Below are 20122 nucleotides of genomic sequence, written 5' to 3' on the forward strand. Positions count from 1 at the left end.
GAAATCACTGTCACTTTATTCTGTTTCATACAGACTACAAAGAAGTGATCTCTGCCTTGCATATAATGCGATCTCTGACCCGCGTTTTTGGAAATTCTGCACATCTGCAAGTCAAATGGCACACGGGTTACTCACTCTAAAGACCTAAACCTGGTATCTACCATCAATAGAACCTGCTGGAGGGACAGATTTGTCTCCCTGAGTTTACCACACTTTTGGAATAGAGTCCCATTTCACATCAAACAGAGCATCTCATTGGCCCTCTTCAAACACAATCTGGACAATTGGATGGGTAACCATAAATTTAACCCAGGGTTCCACCTGTGTCCCTCTTGGACAGGGGCAATAGGTGGTAATCATGGTAATAAGGGTAAAAATTGGCTATATGCTAGTTAGGGCCCTTGGGCCATTAGCCTAGTAAGTTCTTATGAACCTATGATCCTATTTATCATTGGTGTATGATAGTACAGATATTGTCGACAGTAATGCTTTGTGTGACAGTGTCCATGCATCTACATTTGCACCTCTTGCTAGAAGACATCTACACATATTTACATGGTTAACAGCATGTTATCTTTGCCATCCAGCACTGATTGCTATTTTACACATTCCCTTGTTGTCTGCCATTCCTACCTGCACAGGTAGGTCTTTGTATGCTTACCTGTGTTACTTAAGACATTTTAATATGGTAGTGCACATGCATGCCCCACCCTCAGCACTGAATGCGCTTCTGTGAACCTGTTTCCATTCCCCATGCTGACATGTAGTTCCCATGTGTGCCTTCCCATATCTCACTAATTCCACACACACATATATCTACCCCTGTGTTGCTGTATCCCCAACATTGAAGCATTTTCCATGTCTGTTGTGCTGTTATTGAAACTCTGCATGTTTGCACATATCATTACTTCTAATTGAGTTATGTTGCAGCAACAACTTTTGTATCAAAGCGTTGCCTTCTGTGTGATATGCCATATCAGTCATGGGGTGTGATTCCTGTCTGTGTTTGTTTCTTTTGGGCCAGTCCTTGGGATGTTTGTAATTACTTATGCTGAAGGATGTTTTTTGCTGTGGTGTAGCATGCTGTTACACACCACACAATGTTATGTTTCATACATCATGCCCCTATTTTTAGGTATCTTTGGCTGATACATTCCCATACACTTCATGAGCCTAGACTTCTTGTTTTACTGGCTGTTTTATGAGTAACTTTCAATGCTAATTATTTGTATGATAATATCCTAGCTGTGCAATGACACCTTCTGTTGTGCACACCTCTTGCATCCCACACATGTGCTTGTGTGGTTCTCTTTGTTGACGTACCTTGCAGAGAGACTTGCTGTGTTGATGCTTCTTGTGAGTGTTGTATATGTGCTCATTGATGTACTTATGCTTTTGTTATGTATGATGTTCAGTGTTGACAACTAATGGTTTCTTTCCATTAGTCATGCCCTGTGCTGCTGTTGTGGGGCAACACACATGAGCATCACTGTTTAGTCTGTGTACATTTGAGTATCTGGCTTGTCATGACTCAGATATTTGTCGGGGGACACTCTTTTTGGTACTTTCCCTTGTGGACACTGCTCTTCATGTCGATATGTTAGCAAACTCAAACAATTTTCCAGTAAAAACACCAGTAAGGTGTATGATATAAAATTTTATGGGAATTGTGGAACTGACTGGATTATTTATCTGGCCACTTGTAAATGTTCGGCCTTTTATATTGACCAGACGTCTCGCCCACTGACAGTACTTATGTCAGAACATCGGCATGACATACATAACAAACAAGATACTAATGCTCTCTACAGACACTGCGTGATATGTAATTCTGCGGATTTTCATTTTCTAATAATTGACAGAATTGCTGGTAATAGAAACAATATGCAGGGCTGGCATAGTATTTTAAATAGGAAAGAAAAATATTGGATTATTAAGCTGGGGGGACTTTTCCCACCAGGATTAAATGATCATTTGTAGCAATATACTGTTATTTCTGTATGCTATTTTATAATATATGTCCTAGCTGCATGCAAATTATTTAATTGGAGGAAGTGATGCTGATGGGGGGGGGCTGTTTTTTCTATTGGTGGATGGGTCTATTTATGGGATGATATTACCTGTTTATGTGTATTCCACTGATGAAGGCAGTTATGCCGAAACCAGTATGGAGGATTAAACTTCGAATTGCCTACCATATGGCAGTAGTTTGAGTCTTTTTTGTCATTTACACCTCAGTGCTGGCCATTTGTGTTTTGTTCCAGATTTGGTTTGGCCCTGCATTTGCCGTATTCCTCTCTCACTACTGTATTTTCTATCACCCACACCTATTTCTTCTCACCCAACCCTGTGCCCTTCTGATCATCCTGTGACAGGTCTGATATGTCATTATTATACATTTGGGGTTCTTGGGGTAGGTCACCCACACCTGCAACTGGCTAGTGATCAGCTGTTGTCATGTTGTATAGTATGGCACACTCTATAACTATCTTAGATGCCATTTCTGGTGTGCCTTGTTGTGCACCCCTGGATGTGTCTGACATCTGTGTCTTGCTTTCAGCATGCTAAGCGCACACTTGATGGTATTTTGTGTTTTGGTGTGTGCTCTGATGTTTGCATCCTTGGCAGAGATTGATGGGACTCTGCATCGCTTCATTTTTCAAGGCTCCAGTGGGTAACCACAGTCACCCATTTGTAGGAAGGAGATAACACATATTTTGTCCTCATGCTTTATATCAACAGGTCTAAATTCCACTTACATTATAGCTGTGGTTTCATACTTACCAAGTAGTAGTCTGTCAGGGGTTTCACCATGTTGTAAAGTGGCCCTCAGGTCACTTTCTCTTCATATTGCGGCATCATGCACACTACCAGGGTGTGTTGCCATGATGTTACTAATAAAGCTATCTTGGCCACCCCTTTCTATATGTGTATCATTCAGCATCAGGTACAACTGGGGTTTTAATTGGGGTGTGGGTACATTGTACTGTATTGAGGACATGGGAAGTTGGCAATGGCATAGAACTGTTCCATGGCAGTTCTGCACTCCATGATTGCTGTTGGAAGTGGATCATCTGCATTGGTGCACATTGTTACCAGGAAATGCAATAGAATCTGACTGGCAACTGTCTGAGACACTCCTATGGATCTTTCATATGCCTTTGAAATTTCCCAGAGGACAGTATACACAGACTCAGACACACTTTTGCTTCTATCTATATTGGGTTACCACACAGACTATGAGCATATATATGGGGTGCATACATTCTACACATAGCCTGCAACAGCCCTCTGTCTAATCTGTATCTATCTAATATTTCCTGGTCAGTTATCTGGATTAACTGTAGCCCGGCTCTTTGCCTAGCTGGTTGCCTTCTGAGACACATTTGCAGATCATTCTCTGCTATGGCTTGCATTACCCCAGCCTGCAGTAGTGCATTAAATGCCACTTGTATATGGATTTCACAGGATTTCCTGTGAATCTCATGAATATAGAGGAGTTAAGATAAAGCACATATGACATCTGCCACGTGCTTTCAGAAAGTTGTCAATGAAGTACTTTGTCATATTTAGGTTGCGTTGGGCACGTCCATTCTATTTTGGAATCTGGCAGGTGTGCGCAGAGTTAATTTTTCCTATGCTGAATAGGTAATTACTTGGTCTTTTTTAGTAACCATTGTGGACTCGTGTCCCCCACTGATGCTCTGACTTCTTCCTTTGGAGTGCAGCGCTGTCCACAACTTTCCTTTGGAATTCAGCCCCTGATCAAAAAAGGATATGCATGTGGTTTATTTTTGGACTATACTTCTCCATCTTCCTGAGCTTGGCTTTTGTTGTTGTACCGGATATTCATTTCAAGGAGTGGCTTAGCTTAGTCTTGAGGTTGACATTCACAGCTTTTGTTTAAAGAAATAGACAAAGGATAGAGGGAGGAAAATGTGAACACAGAATGCACCTGGAAGGGAGATGATTCATGACTGACTGAAAGAAATCGTATTTCGCTGAGACAGATCAACCTTTGACTGTATTACTACAGGCGTTGGGGGGTGGAGGTCAACTAACAAGGCCAGGGTCATTCAGAGCAGATGCGGAGAATTGTTTGGAAGAGAAGGTGATGGTTTGGTACAAGGATGTGGCTGCAAAAATCAGGTGGACTAAACAGGTCATCAGCATCTGTAATATGCTGAGGTTTAGATGTGGCATCCCCTAATGGTTATTTTATCATTACAGTCTTAATTGAATTGTATCCGATCAGTTTCCAAGGAATACTCCACACGTTTTAGTGTCATTCTAAGTGGAGTTTTCATTTAGGATCCCCAATAATAAAGCAATAAAAACACTTTATATTATGCTGGTTTACCATATGATCTTTTCTTATTCCCATTCTTTTATCTTGAAGTTAGACTGTATCACTTATAATAATTTTCTTAAAGGAACTTGAAACACTTACAAACAAGTGACAGGCAAAGCTATGCCTTCAGTGCAAAAGAATGTCAAGGCAATCAGTCATTGTGTGTTTAGTGTAACAGCAAGGTGTAACATCAGGAAATGAAGCAACAAAATGAAGAAGCATAAAACCTTGAGAAAAAATAGGATAAAGACGCAGCTGAGCATATTATCTAGACACTACAATACAAAGGAAGTTAGTTTCAAACTAACCCAGCCATGACACAGATACAGACAGTGCAGCAACATTCCCTAAATCACTGGTGGGACAAATAAAAGCTTCACGGCATATGCAAAAAGGAACAAAATAAAATAATATACTGAAATCCTTTCATATTGTAATAATACTTCCATGAGGCTCACTGATGTGTACTATCTTGCACAGTGAACTGAAAATTCATTCCTGATTTTTACTGCTGTGTAGCTGAAATCAGACCTTTTGGAAACTGCTTTACTATTAGTCCCAGTGGGCTGAACCCAGTGTAAAGACACTGCTCTGTTCTTGTGCACACCACAGAGACGCTGATTCTTAAAAAGCACTCTGAAACCTTGAGAGTACAGAGCTAAACAACCATGCCTTTGTCATCTTAATTCGTTTGCAATACAAGAGACCCTGTGAATCGTAGCACAAAACACTACGCTTTTCTGATATGCAAATTCTATATAAAAGGGAACAGCCTAGTCTACTTTTAGTGAGACTTTTCTGAAATTAAGGTGAAGATGAAGTGGTTGCTGCTATGTCTGTTGACCATTGGCTTTAGTAAGTACTTGTTTCTATATCTATGAAGGTAGAGTCACTGGTGAATTACAGTTTACGTGCATGTATTTTAAAGGAAAACAAATATATGAATGTAGCTATTTTAGAGGTGAGATAGCATATTTTGCATGACTTTTTTCCTAGAAAATTACATTGTAAGATTTTTGCCATAACAACGTGACATTGTAAAACAAAAGCAACAAATTTAATATGAGTTATTTAATAATTTATACTTTTTTGTGGAAGACTGGGCATTTTTGGGTGTTTGCAGTGCATTAACTAGGAGACAATATTCAATATTTTTCTGTCATCCCTGCTGTGTTTTCTTTGTATATTTGCTTTTTGTGAAGACTGTCATATTTTCTAAAGGTAACATGAAATTTCAGCACCTTGCTCAAAGCTGCAGTGCAGTAATGCTCCGTACAGCATTCTGTCATCACACATGTGACGTGGATTCACATACATAGTCAGCATTCAATCATCACACATGTGATGCGGGTTACATACATAGTCAGCACTCCATCATCACACATGTGATGTTGTGGGTTACATACATAGTCAGCACTCCATCATCACACGTGATGTGGGTTCACATACATAGCATTCCATCATCACACATGTGACGTGGGTTCACATACTCTACATAGTCAGCATTCCATTATCACACATGTGATGTGGGTTTACATACATAGTCAGCATTTCATCATCACACATGTGATGTGGGTTCACATACATAGTCAGCACTCCATCATCACAAGTGATGATGTGGGTTACATACATAGTCAGCACTCCATCATCACACGTGATGAGGGTTCACATACATAGCATTCCATCATCACACATGTGACGTGGGTTCACATATTCTACATAGTCAGCATTCCATTATCACACACGTGGTATGGATTCACATTCATAGTCAGCATTTCATCATCACACACGTGATGTGGGTTCACATACATAGCATTCCATCATCACACATGTGACGTGGGTTCACATACTCTACATAGTCAGCATTCCATTATCACACATGTGATGTGGGTTTACATACATAGTCAGCATTTCATCATCACACATGTGATGTGGGTTCACATACATAGTCAGGCCACTACTAAAGTGCTGAGCAGTTCATAGCTACTGCTCTGTGCCAAAAGAATAGACATGACACATCACTGCTGGGCTAACTGCACCCCCCCAGGATGTGACAGTATGACAAACAGTGCTGACATTACTGTGGGCAGTTAGCTGCCTGTTACATGCCACACGTATGGATACATCCTCCTGCATGTCATGGATTATTGGAAGATTACTGAAAAATAGCAGATGCTACCAGACTTTGCTTCTAGGGCAGCTCTATTTCAGTCTCTGGAGCAAGAGGCGGTCACACACTCAGGTACATGAAATGTACGTGCCAGCAAAGGTGGCAGACATTTGGGGACAAGTTATAACATGTGAGACTTGAGCAGCCAGTAATAAAAACCGATTAATGTAGAAATATAGCATGATATTAATTTTCCAGAATAACAGACTTCAGCAAAGAAAATAACTTCAATCTGATAAACTAATAAACAAACAAAGCAATGAAAAACACAAGAAGGCAGAGACACAGACCTTCCTCTCCAAAATTCTAAACAGCACAAATACTATTAAGATAAGTCAGCATTTCACTTCCAGATAAAATAACTTGTCTTCCTTAGAAAGCTATTCTTTCAGCGACAGTTACCCTGTTTAAGATACATATAGTGCAATCTATCTATCCATCTAAATATATAATCTCTCTATCAATGTATCTATTTTCCATCTGTCTGTCTTTTAATTTATCTGTCTGTCTTTCTATATTGCCTTGGCTTCAAAAAACACCTTTGTGAGATCACATTTCTACTAGTCTGTGGGCCCACTTGTTCAAAGCCCAAGTAAATATGACATAAATACATGCCCGCCTATGCCTGTTTAGTCAGCGGAGCTTCATATCTTAACTAGAAAATGAAGCAGGCTTATTTATTTTTGAGTTATTGTCCCTCAAAGCAGTTTAATTACTGTTTACAGTTTATATATATATATATATATATATATATATATATATATATATATATATATATATATTTTATATTTATCTATCAAACTATATATATATATATATATATATATATATATGCACACATATGCATTTATATGTATATAAAATATATAATTTGAACAGATGAGGGTATATTTTACAGCTTTATTATTTTATATGTACATAATTTTCAGGTAATACCAGATGTACTAGATAATGTTTTTAAAAGAAAATCCACGAATCTGAAAAAAAATTGATTTTAAACATTTACTATATTATGCATCCTCATTAGTGGCAATGATTCACAGCTGGCAACTGAGATAGTGGGAAAGGTTCAGTCTTCTCTCACTTTTTATGATGTGGGTAGCTGGATGGTACTATCAAGGCAGAATTAACAGCAGAATTCCATTTTAGAGTCCTCTGTACTTCAACGCTAATTAAGAAAATTGCTAACAACCTATGTAATTTATGTAAGAAAAGTACTTAATGTACTTGGAGATACTTCAAAAAACTTCTAAGGGCTTCACAATTGTGACTAAATGCATATTTGTAGAACTCTGTAATCTGGAGAAAGTTTCTTTTTTTTTTAAATACCTTATTTGCCTTTGTTCACGAATAACCAGTATTTTATTGCTTTAAGTTCCTGCAACCATTTTTCCATTGAACGATGTTCATTTTTGCTTTTAGCCAGGAGACAGAGGGCAGAATAGATTATATTTGATTACTGATATGCAGGTTAGTTCTGAACATCTCAAATAACAAAACTGGCTAGTAGTATGATTTATGTCATGTTTAGAAAGAACCTTACTAGGCAATTAAAACAGTTTGAAAGGCTATATTTTGGAAACAACTTGCAGAGTCTATCCTGGCTCTCACAAAAGCAATGTCTTTTGGCTTTTACTGGTTAGAGGTCACCACAGCAGATCATCAGTCTGCAGATTGATTGACAGCGGATTTTACAGTGCCAAGTTGCCAGCCTGACACCCAACCTTCACAGAAGGCACACCCATATGCACCTACCTGCATGTCTTTAAAGCTCACTCAGCTGCAGGGAGGACATGCAGACTCCACACAGAAGGAACTCCAGCTGAAAATTGAACAGAAGAATCTCTTTATGTGAGCCGACAATGCTAACCGCTGCACCACTGTGGCAATTCTGTCCTGCCTCCTACTCTTATTTCTAACTCCTTTACTCTACATACCCTTATAGTATCAGCCCCCACCTCTGTTTTCTCCTTTCTCATCTCTTACTTCCTCCTTCTTACTATTCTTATCTTCTTAACCTCCTCCCTGGTCACTGTTCTCTTCTTAACCTCCTCCCTGGCCACTGTTCTCTTCTTAACCTCCTCCCTGGTCACTGTTCAATTCTTAACCACTTCCCTGGTCACTGTTCTCTTCTTAACCTCCTCCCTGGTCACTGTTCTCTTCTTAACATCCTCCATGGTCACTGTTCTCTTCTTAACCTCCTCCCTGGTCACTATTCTCTTCTTAACCTCCTCCCTGGTCACTGTTCTCTTCTTAACCTCCTCCCTGGTCACTGTTCTCTTCTTAACCTCCTCCCTGGTCACTATTCTCTTCTTAACCTCCTCCCTGGTCAGTATTCTCTTCTGAACCTCCTCCCTGGTCACTGTTCTCTTCTTAACCTCCTCCCTGGTCAGTATTTTCTTCTTAACCTCCTCTCTGGTCACTATTCTCTTCTTAACCTCCTCCATGGTCACTGTTCTCTTCTTAACCTCCTCCCTGGTCACTATTCTCTTCTTAACCTCCTCCCTGGTCACTGTTCTCTTCTTAACCTCCTCCCTGGTCACTATTCTCTTCTTAACCTCCTCCCTGGTCACTGTTCTCTTCTTAACGTCCTCCCTGGTCACTGTTCTCTTCTTAACCTCCTCCCTGGTCACTATTCTCTTCTTAACCTCCTCCCTGGTCAGTATTCTCTTCTGAACCTCCTCCCTGGTCACTGTTCTCTTCTTAACCTCCTCCCTGGTCAGTATTTTCTTCTTAACCTCCTCTCTGGTCACTATTCTCTTCTTAACCTCCTCCATGGTCACTGTTCTCTTCTTAACCTCCTCCCTGGTCACTATTCTCTTCTTAACCTCCTCCCTGGTCACTGTTCTCTTCTTAACCTCCTCCCTGGTCAGTATTCTCTTCTTAACCTCCTCCCTGGTCACTGTTCTCTTCTTAACCTCCTCCCTGGTCACTATTCTTTTCTTAACCTCCTCCCTGGTCACTGTTCTCTTCTTAACCTCCTCCCTGGTCAGTATTCTCTTCTTAACCTCCTTCATGGTCATTATTCTCTTCTTAACCTCCTCCCTGGTCACTGTTCTCTTATTAACCTCCTCCCTGGTCACTATTCTCTTCTTAACCTCCTCCCTGGTCACTGTTCTCTTCTTAACCTCCTCCCTGGTCACTATTCTCTTCTTAACCTCCTCCCTGGTCACTGTTCTTTTCTTAATCTCCTCCCTGATCAGTATTCTCTTCTTAACCTCCTCCCTGGTCACTGTTCTCTTCCTAACCTCCTCCCTGGCCACTGTTCTCTTCTTAACCTCCTCCCTGGCCACTGTTCTCTTCTTAACCTCTTCTCTGGTCACTGTTCTCTTCTTAACCTCCTCCCTGGTCACTAGTCTCTTCTTAACCTCCTCCCTGGTCACTGTTCTCTTCTTAACCTCCTCCCTGGTCTCCGTTCTCTTCTTAACCTCCTCCCTGGTCACTGTTCTCTTCTTAACCTCCTCCCTGGTCTCCGTTCTCTTCTTAACCTCCTCCCTGGTCACTTTTCCCTTCTTAACCTCCTCCCTGGTCACTGTTCTCTTTTTAACCTCCTCCCTGGTCACTGTTCTCTTCTTAACCTCCTCCCTGGTCAGTATTCTCTTCTTAACCTCCTCCCTGGTCACTGTTCTCTTCTTAACCTCCTCCCTGGTCAGTATTCTCTTCTTAACCTCCTCCCTGGTCACTGTTCTCTTCTTAACCTCCTCCCTGGTCAGTATTCTCTTCTTAACCTCCTCCCTGGTCACTGTTCTCTTCTTAACCTCCTCCCTGGTCAGTATTCTCTTCTTAACCTCCTCCCTGGTCACTGTTCTCTTCTTAACCTCCTCCCTGGTCACTATTCTCTTCTTAACCTCCTCCCTGGTCACTGTTCTTTTCTTAATCTCCTCCCTGGTCAGTATTCTCTTCTTAACCTCCTCCCTGGTCACTGTTCTCTTCTTAACCTCCTCACTGGTCACTTTTCTTATCTTTCCACTGTAACCAACGTAATCTCCCTTGTCCCTCCTTTCTACCGCTTTATGCCTTCTTGATTTATCTCACCTCAGTCCAGCATCAGATCCTAAACTACATTTAATCCTGACAGTATAACTGCTGTAAAAAAAAAAAAAAAAAAAGCATCTCTGACAGCATCCTGTCTGTACTTAGTCACTGTTAACTGCACATATAAGTTTTATTTTGTTTGTTTTTCACGTGTTCTTATATAATGTCTAAGCCTTGGATTTTTATCTTGCTTTGTTTAATGTTGTTTTTTCTCTTGCTTTCTAAACTTCTCTACAAAAATAATATATTGTTTGGAGCTTTTCTCCCTGGGCCTCCTTTGAAAATGTCAAATAAATAAATAAATACATTGGGCAGACAGCATACAACCTAGAGGTTACTTTACCAACCTGTATATGAGTTGTATTCTTTTTAGGTATGGCTTCATATTGAGTCCAGCAATACTTATTTGCATACTCTGTGACTAGGCAACCCTTCCACTGTTTGTACTACAACTGCTCGAATCCATAGTGTTGGCAGGCCACTGTCTCAAAAAGGGACTTGAGCATTTTGTAACTCATGCTGGCTGCTGATTACACCTGAACTCAAATATGAATTGGGACAAGCAGCTGCTGCATCTTACCTAAGCACATTATTCAAGTTTCAGCAAGGTACGTGCATCAGCAGTGGAGAGGGATGGGGGCAAGTGAAAGCGTATATTAGGGAAATGATGCAGAAGGGGATTTAGGTTCAGAGATTGGGAGGAGAGTTTTACTGTTGGGGAGCAGGAAGGGAGCTTTAGGTTTAGAGGGAGTGGAGTTTTAGGGTTAGCGTCAGGGCACTGGTAGGGGGGTCTACAGTTTAACATGTTTGGGTATTGGGACAGCTAAATAGTTAAGTAAGATCAGGCTAGTGGGAGTTTGAGCACTTACCTTTTGACAGCAAGCAAGTGGATGTCAAGTTACTATCATGTCAGCACTTGTAGTAGACCCCTTCCACTTATACGTTATTAAGGTTGCCAAAAGTCTAAAATGGCATTTACAGAAATATGAGATTTTGTAGGGCAAACCTTATTCACAAGCAGTGCAAATGACAATACTTCACATTTTTCCTAGCATAAGAGCTGACTTGCAGCTTTTGAGTTGCTATTATTTTTATTATATTCCAGTATTTCTGATACAAAATAAATATATTATGCAACTATGCGAGAAACTTTATAAACATTTTTTTCAGTACAATCTTAGGACAGTTGTAAGTGTTCATGTTTTTTTTTTTACCCTAGAGGACACAAGTGCCCATATATGGACTGTATACATAACGTGAGACAGAAGACAACCTAATATTGTGGACTTTTCTTCTTTCATATCTAGTGCTTGTGAATTCCACGGCCCAAAGTGCTGATAATGTCAAAGAATGTCAAAGAAGGACAAGTTTGCAATCCATTCTGTATGAGCTTTTTGTTACCCAGTCAGAGAAAATCTTTAGTCTGGGGTGACTTTCAGGCCATGAATCTATACTGTTTACTATTAGACATATCACTTCTGCTCAGGTTGACCATGAGGATCTGTATAACCAAATCACACATCCACAATTCTTTGCCTGTTTGGAACTGAAACTGAAAAGACTTGATTACCAGGTCTGCTGTTCTTTACTTTAATATCATGGTTATAGTATCTCCTTGATATAAAAAAAAACATGAAAAAGTACTGAATGAGAAAATTAGAGCTAAACAAAAGAAGTTGAAATTATCAATAATCCACAAAAATGAGTGTAGAGGAGGAAGACCACTTCTTAAAGCCACCAAGCACGCCATTTAAGAAGTGGTCTTTCTCCTGTACACTCATTTTTGTGGATTTATTCGTTGATTTGGTTTTGAATTTTTTTCAAAATTATCAATGATGCTGAATTAAATAGTAGGGCTTATTACAGAGTGCAAATGATTTGGCACAGTGGGTTAAGGCGGTGAGTTGTAGTTCCTGTTTGAGTCTCAAAGCCTTTGTTAACCTGCTGTGTGATCTTAAGCAAGATGTCAAACCAGGTAGTACTTAGGGGAACCAGGAGTTTGGGTTTGGCTCCTCAGTGGTCTCGTGGACTGTAAGCCTCTTAGCTATCTATTACACGTATAATCGTGTAAAAGGAAAAGAATAAGAGTTTCACGTCCTTTATATAGACTGCCACTGATGACACGTTTTCACATTTCCAATTTTACTTTTGACATCATCGTGACATTAAATATTTTGATTACTGTACAATGATATAACACATGATAACTATTAATACTAGGACAAAAATCCAGTAAAGAGAATATATAAGTTCTGATTGTATACAAACTGAACAGAGGATGTCCTAAAATAAATTAACAGAGTGAACTGCAAAAGTATGCCGCTGAGATAAGATTTGATTATTACATGAATGCTATGCAAAATCGAAAGAATGCTCATTCATAGGTTCATACATTCATAGGTATATCTTAGATTAACGAGGTTATATGGTGTTGGGGGTATGTTCATTTAGACATTACTGTGTGCCTCTGTCTGTCAGAGACATTGGGGCCAGACCAGGAGTGAATTACCGATTTCCAATTCATTGGACAAGGTTATGCTTAAATAGGGTTAGAGATGAACTCTGCTTCACATGCATGGGGAGTCTGTTCCAAGGCATGGGGATCCAATGAGACATATTTGTCTCACCAACATACCTTATTTTTGTCACAAGCAAAATGTAAATCCTTGGATCTAGTGGTTTTGATGCTGTACATTTTACAAATGAGCAAAAGGGCCATCAGAGATGGATCCGAAGATGCCTTATATGCCTGGCATAGATCACCTCTCAGTAACCTGTTGGAGACACAGTATAGAGAAATGGCTTGAAGGTGATCCATAAAGGACAATGTGTTTATACCCTCAATTCTTCTGGTAAGGAATCCTTGTGGGTGTTCCAGTTGCTGTATATGTTTGGTTGGATACATGTCAAAGGGGGCAATATACTCAATGATGGGTCTGATAAGGGCTGAATAAAGTGGCACTATGACTTCCTTGGACCTGGATGTCATGCGCTTACTTATAAGCTGGGTGACATAGAATGATTTTCTTACTGCCTTGGCTACATGTTGGTCAAAGGCCAGATTACTGTCAACATATGTTCCCAGATCCCTGACTACTGGGTCAACACTTAGGGGTGACTTATTGATAGAGTAATTAGCCTGGGTGGCAGTTTTCCCAGAAAGCACTATAATGCTTTTCTTGCCATTGAGTTTTAGTCCATGATTTTGGCACCAGTCATTTGTCTGTGGTAGACCCTTTTGTAAGATGGTTTGTAACATGTTTGTGTCATGGGCACTATCTACGACAGCTCCCAATTTGCAGTCATCTGTGACCTTGGTGAGACAAAGGCCCTTGACATTAGCCTTTACCTCTAGATACCAGATAGGAGCTCTTCCAGCACAGAACCCTGAGGTCCCCTGCTGTTGACTGGTCTCTTAATGGGGGTGGTCTTACCAGTCCTGAATTTTTGACTCATGTCTGTGAGCCAGCTGGAAGTCCAGTGAGTTATGTAGGGGTTTGTGCCCAGTTTAGTGAGTATGTCAACTTTACCTGAGTGGGATATTATACTGAACACCTTAACCAGGTCCAGGTAAGTGGTATGCACCATTCTGCCCTCATACATTGCCTCAGTCATCTTCTCAAAGAAATCCCCCAGGTTAGTAGTGGGTGGAGTTCAGTGTCTGAAGATTGCCTTTCTCTTCGTTGATCATTTCTGTGGTAATTCATTCTATGGCTTTGCATATTAGACTAGTCAGACTAATAGGTCTGTAGTTTCTGGGGTCAGTTAATGGTCTACCCTTTTGAAGTGAGATAATCTTTGCAGTCCTCCATTGTTGTGGTGCAAAGCTTGTTATGAAGCTATAATTGAAAAGTGACTCAAGTGGTCCTGCTAGGTCATGTTTCAACCTATTTGGGATGCAATCTGGGATTTTGTCAGGACACATTGAACCTGTGTTTTTGGCCTTAGTGTGCACCACCAAGACCTGCTCCCTGTTAATAACTGGGGGGCGGGGGGTTACATAATAGGTATTTCATGGGAGTAGGAAGGGTGGGAGATTTGTCAGCCAGAAATTTGCTATGTTGATCTGCTCAGTAAATGTAGCACCATTGAGCACCAGTTTGGCACACGGATGTGTGCTGACTTCTTGTAGAAGTCCTTGTGGTTCTCTTTAGCCTTTGAGGCTATCTTGACCCCATACTTGGCCTTGTGGGAAATTTTCTTCCTGATTTTAGCCATGGCTTCTTTTCCTTTTGTTATATACCCTATTAAGGTTTGGCTTCCACCAGTGTGTTTCTTTCTGGGGAACAACCTCTATACAGCCATTTACATGGTTGTACAGAGTGTCTGTGAAAATTCCACAGAGGTTTCTGTGAACTCAGGATTTGGAGGAGCATTGAATTTTGGCAAGCTATTATTTAAGAGGATGTAGTTTGCTTTGGAATAGTTTTTAACTGTTACAAGGTTTGCTGGGACTATACAGTTGATTTTTATTTTGTAGGAGACAGCTTTGTGGTCTGACATCACCAGTGAGGACATGAAACTGGGGGGGCAGTGCTATCCCATATTGGTGAGTAGAAAGTCTGGTATTCAGGAAATTCAGAGGAATTGGTGTTTCAATAAAAGGTGGTGATGGGTCCAAGCAATCACTTTAACTGCAGGCTATCATCTAGACAATGATAGATTCTGTGAGTGAGGTATTTAATTTAGTGGCTTTCCATTACATCATGGATATTATCTGATTTATAACAATTACCTCAGTGAGAGATTTCTTTTTAACATTCCTTTTAAGTCTGGCATCAGTAATTTTTGTCACTAAATATGGATTTATCTAACACTTTTGTAAATGTTCTGTTAAGTTGACACATACATTTTTGCTGCCTTTTTTCTGTGTGAAGATACTAGTTTACCAGGGTCACTTTTGATGTTTTTGTCTATGTGGGTCTTACGTGAGACCTTTTCCCTTCTTGTTTTGCATAGGTTTTGGCAAATATTTTAACAGTTGCAGACCGTTACATGTTTATTTTGTTCTTTCTGAATATTTGCGGCTTGAAAAGATGGAGGCTTAGAGAAATAAAATCATCATCATTCTCATCATCTCCATTTCCTCATTTTCTACATGGAGACATGGCATCACATCAACTGTTGCCAGCTCTCATGATCCAGTGACACTCTCTTATCTTTTTCAACAGTCACAGGTCTTCTTTCACACAAGTCATTCATCCCTTTGCCAGATGCCATCATTTATTCTTGCTTTCCTCCTGTCTCTCCCAAATTTTCTTCACCAGGTCATCTTCTGCTTTCCTGCACATGTGCTCGAACCACCATAATCTGTCCTCTAGGACCTACTCTGCAAATTGAGCTACTATGACATCTGTCCCACATTGTGCAACCTACTACCCATCTCTGTACCTCATCTCCATCACCTGTAGATTCTTCAGCTACACTGTTGTTGCTGCTCGGGTTTCTGTACCATACAATAATTCTAGTTACACCACTGTTTTGTACACCTTATGTTTCAGCTTCATTGGCATTCTTCTGTTTCACACTACCCCTGACACTCTGTGCCACTTGTCTGCAGCCCCTCTGATTCTAGCTTTAGCATCTTCACTCAGACTTCTTTTCCCATAAAACACACCAACCAATTACTTGAAGCTGTTAACCTGTCCCAGTATTTTCCCTTCCATCTCAAATTTCAACTTCTTCTAATTTTCTGCAGTGACAATTATTTTGTACTGTACAGAGTTTCTTCCCATAGGCCTTCAGTTTTGCATTTCATTCCCCTATCATTTGTTGAAGTTCTTGTTTAGAGTCTGTCTATAATTCCACATCATCTCCATACAGTACCTTTGTTAATCTGTCCCCTCCATCCTGTTTGCTGATGTAGTCCATCATGAGTATGAACAGCAGTCGGCTCACAGCTGAACCCTGATGCACACTCAGCCCTACTAGGAACCCTTCTGTGAGTCAGAATGCTGTTTCTACTTGTGTCAGTTGCTCCTTGTATATAGCTTTCATCAATTTCATGTAGTACAGATTTCATAGGTTCATAGGCAGGTACTACGCTACCGGCCCAATGGCCTATGTAAGCCTAGCCAACAAGGTTTCCTGGCTTACGCCACCCAAGAAATTTATTCTCCTGTGCCACTGTCGAGCAGAGACACAGAAGTGATCCCCAGGGTGTATTTCCTATTTCCCATCCACTCATCAAGATTTTTCTTGAAGAGTGCTAATGAAGAACTTTGCTTGACATAGATGGGTAGCCTGTTCCAGAGTATGGGAAGTCTTTGGGACAGGAATCTATCCCTCCAGCATGTCCTGTTTATTGTGATGACAAGGTTTAGGTCCCTAGAGAATGTAACTTGGAGGGATTGGGATTTCTTTAGGTGTAGCATGTCCAACAGCTCTGGGTTTGACATAGCTTTATATGTTAGGCAGAGATCACCTCAGAGTAGGTGATATGCTACGGAGTAAAGCTGGAGTTTTTTGAGCGGTCAGTGTAGGGCATTTGTTTGAGGCCAGTAATCCTCTTTGCAAGGTACTTCTTTGGCCTTTCCAGCTGCTGCAGATGTCTTGAGAGGTTCATTCCAAAAGAGGCATTGTACTCTATAATGGGTCTAATGAGTGCCGAGTAGAGGAGAACAATGACCTCTTTTTTCCCTGGATGAGAACCCTTTTATGATGAGGTGTGCCACGTAGAAGGACATTCTGACTACTGTGGCGATGTGACTATCAAAGGAGAGACTACTGTCCACCTGGGTCCCAAGGTCTCTTATCACACATTCGGTGTTAAGTAGATTGCTGCATATGTGGTAGTTCATGGGTACAGATTTTTTACCAAAGGGGATGACACTGCACTTTTTGGCATTGAGCTTGAGGCCATGGCTCTGACACCAGGCATCTGTCTCAGCGAGGCCCTTCTGTAGGATGTCCACATCATTTGGGGACTTGACTATGGCTCTTAGTTTGCAGTCATCTGCGAATTTCATTAGCCAGAGGCCTTCTGTGTTAGCCTGTACTTCAGAGAAGTAGATACCAAACAGGAAAGGTCCCAGGACGAAACCGTGTGGTACTCCACTTGTCACTACTTTGAAGTTAGATTTGGAGTCTGCAACTTTTACAGTGTGGGTTCTGTCAGTGAGCCAGTGGGCAACCCATCTTGTGACGTAGGGATTTATACTTAGTTTAGTGAGTTTTGCTATAATTCCAGAATGGGTGATGGTGTTGAAAGCCTTAGCGAGGTCAGGATAGGCTGTGTGAACCACCTTACCTTAATCTACAGCTTTGGTGACTGCCTCAAAGAAGTTGATCAGGTTCAGGAGGCATGATCTGCCTTTCACAAACCCGAACTGGGTGGGATCCAGAGTTCGGAGGTTACCAATGTCTTTGTTTATGAGTTCCATGATGATACGTTCCATGGCCTTGCAGACCAGGCTCATCAGGCTAATAGGTCGATAATTCCTGGGATCAGTGGTGGCTCCCCCTTTGTGGAGTGGGATAACTGTTGCTGTGCACCATTCAGTGGGCACAAAGCCTGACGCAAGGCTGTTATTGAACATGGTGCTTAAGTGGGGAGCCAGTTCATTCTGAAGTTCATGTAAAATGCAGCCTGGGATGTTGTCCGGTCCCATGGATACTGTGTTTTTGGCTTTAGAGAGTGCAGCTTTTACCTGCATAGTTGCGATTACATGGACTCTGCATTCTTCCTGTATAGAATAGATATGGGCCCTTTAGGGGGGAGGGGGGGGGTAAAGTTAGCACTGAACCTATCTGCCAGGATGTTGGCAATATCAGTTGGTTCTGTAATTTTCATGTCGTTGTGCTGTAACTCAGAGCAGATCTGGGTGTTGCCATCGAGATTCTTGACATAGCTATAGAATGCTTTGTGGTTGTCCTTAGAATTAGTAGTGATTTTGTTTTCGTAGCTAGCTTTGGAGGATCTTGTAAGGGATCTCAGCTTCTTACTGAGGCTGACCAGGGAGCTCCTCCACTCATGGGATTTTACTCTCTTTTGCAGCAGTTTCTTCCTTCTGTTGTACAGTTTGTTTATGGCAGGGGACCACCAGATTGGCTTCCGTTTTTTTGGAGGATAGTGTCTTGATTCTGTTTGGGATAGCATGATCCATGCACTCGTGTAAGTACTTATAGAGTGCATTTGTGCAGGATTCAGCAGTTGTAACTGTATTGTCCGTCTGCATCAATACTTCAACTTTATTGATTTCTACAACTGTAAATTTATTTTACTTAAGAGAATGCTGTTTTACCAGACTATAAAAAGCAAATTATTTATGGATTGTATTTTGCTTCTTGTTAATCAATTAAAATGATTGTTTTATTCAAAGATGAAAGGACAGAAATAGGCATTGGTACCTCTAAGAACACTGAAATGCACCCTTTCCTGTAAGAAAAATACAGGTGGCAACAGATGAGGAACTGGGCTTTTACAAAGGAGTTCTGTAAAAGTTTCTAGATAGGAAGAGTATTAAATATGTGATGCAACAAGGTGTTATGACAACGCTACATAGTTAATGGTACTTCATACAGAAAGCACGCAATGGCATGGTCAGGTGAAATACATCTACAATATCTGTATGGTACTGTACAACTAAGAAGTGTGAACATTATAAGGCATTCTAACTTGAAATGAAATTAACCTACATAAAATGAATAAAGCAGATTGTAACTCACATGGAAAATAAAAGGGTGCAGCCATCATTAAATGCATATGAAAACCTCAAACCCTGCCTCTTAATTTGTTTTGGGTCGTCTTGTTTGAAAGTAGAGTAGTTAGATGAAAACCACTCAGCCTAACTGGGGTGTCTTCTGGAAAATGTCTGATGGTAGAACTTTTAAAGGGTGTTTCCCATTTCACCAAAAGTAACTTGACCTCAGCACTGATTAATGTAGCTCCATGCATGGAGGGAAACTTTTTCCTCCATAGAAACCAGATTTTGGATGTTTTGCCTTGACATATTTTGAGAAATATATCAGCTTGGCATATCTCTTAACCGTCCAGATTTTTGCAGAATGCCTAGATTTTTGCCTCATATTTTTGTTTGTTCCTCACAAAATTTGTGTTTTTTCTGGAAACTGAGGATTAAAGGTCACTAAATAATGACATACATTTGAGTTTCAGACATCCTCTCCGTCAGAGATTGTATGCTAGCATAAATCCTATTATTTTTTCAGCTTTCTAAGTTTAGAAGAGCAATAGTTAAAATTCTTCCTGTTTTTGTGCCTTTGTCACCCCCACCCATTAATCTTGCCTTTGTGCAGATTTTTTTTGGACTAAGAGGGTGGGAGGTGCATGGCTAGGCTGCATTCAACTTTGTAACCTAGCTCTGTCTTATTTTTCAATGTACAAAGTGTAACAGTTGATGTTTGTTGACACGTATCATTGTCCTGTGATAACATTCCAAAGTGGTAAATTTAAAAATGAGTATTTTCTTTTATTACTTATACTGTAGTGTCAATTTCTATGCAAATAGCACTTCCACCTTTAATCATAAAACAAGCAGAAGGCTCTAGGTTCTGTTCCCACATAAGGTGATGCAATTCACATTACACCAATAGCACTATAGTGCAGC

At 40.5% G+C, this 20122-nt stretch overlaps 1 protein-coding gene across 1 annotated transcript in view; it reads left to right on the forward strand.

The window, feature by feature from the left end:
* The first annotated feature begins 5107 nt into the window (after positions 1-5107).
* The window catches only part of LOC122794622 (phospholipase A2, membrane associated-like), a 159213-nt gene continuing 144198 nt past the window's right edge, over positions 5108-20122 (forward strand). Inside the window, exon 1 of the mRNA XM_044063197.1 lies at positions 5108-5206. Within this exon, the coding sequence (XP_043919132.1) occupies positions 5167-5206 (40 nt within the window). The 5' untranslated portion in view covers positions 5108-5166. The remainder of the gene's footprint in view (positions 5207-20122) is intronic.

This window comes from Protopterus annectens, chromosome 2.part1 (assembly GCF_019279795.1).
Source record: "Protopterus annectens isolate FY-2018-M chromosome 2.part1, PAN1.0, whole genome shotgun sequence".
Classification (NCBI taxonomy): domain Eukaryota; kingdom Metazoa; phylum Chordata; order Ceratodontiformes; family Protopteridae; genus Protopterus; species Protopterus annectens.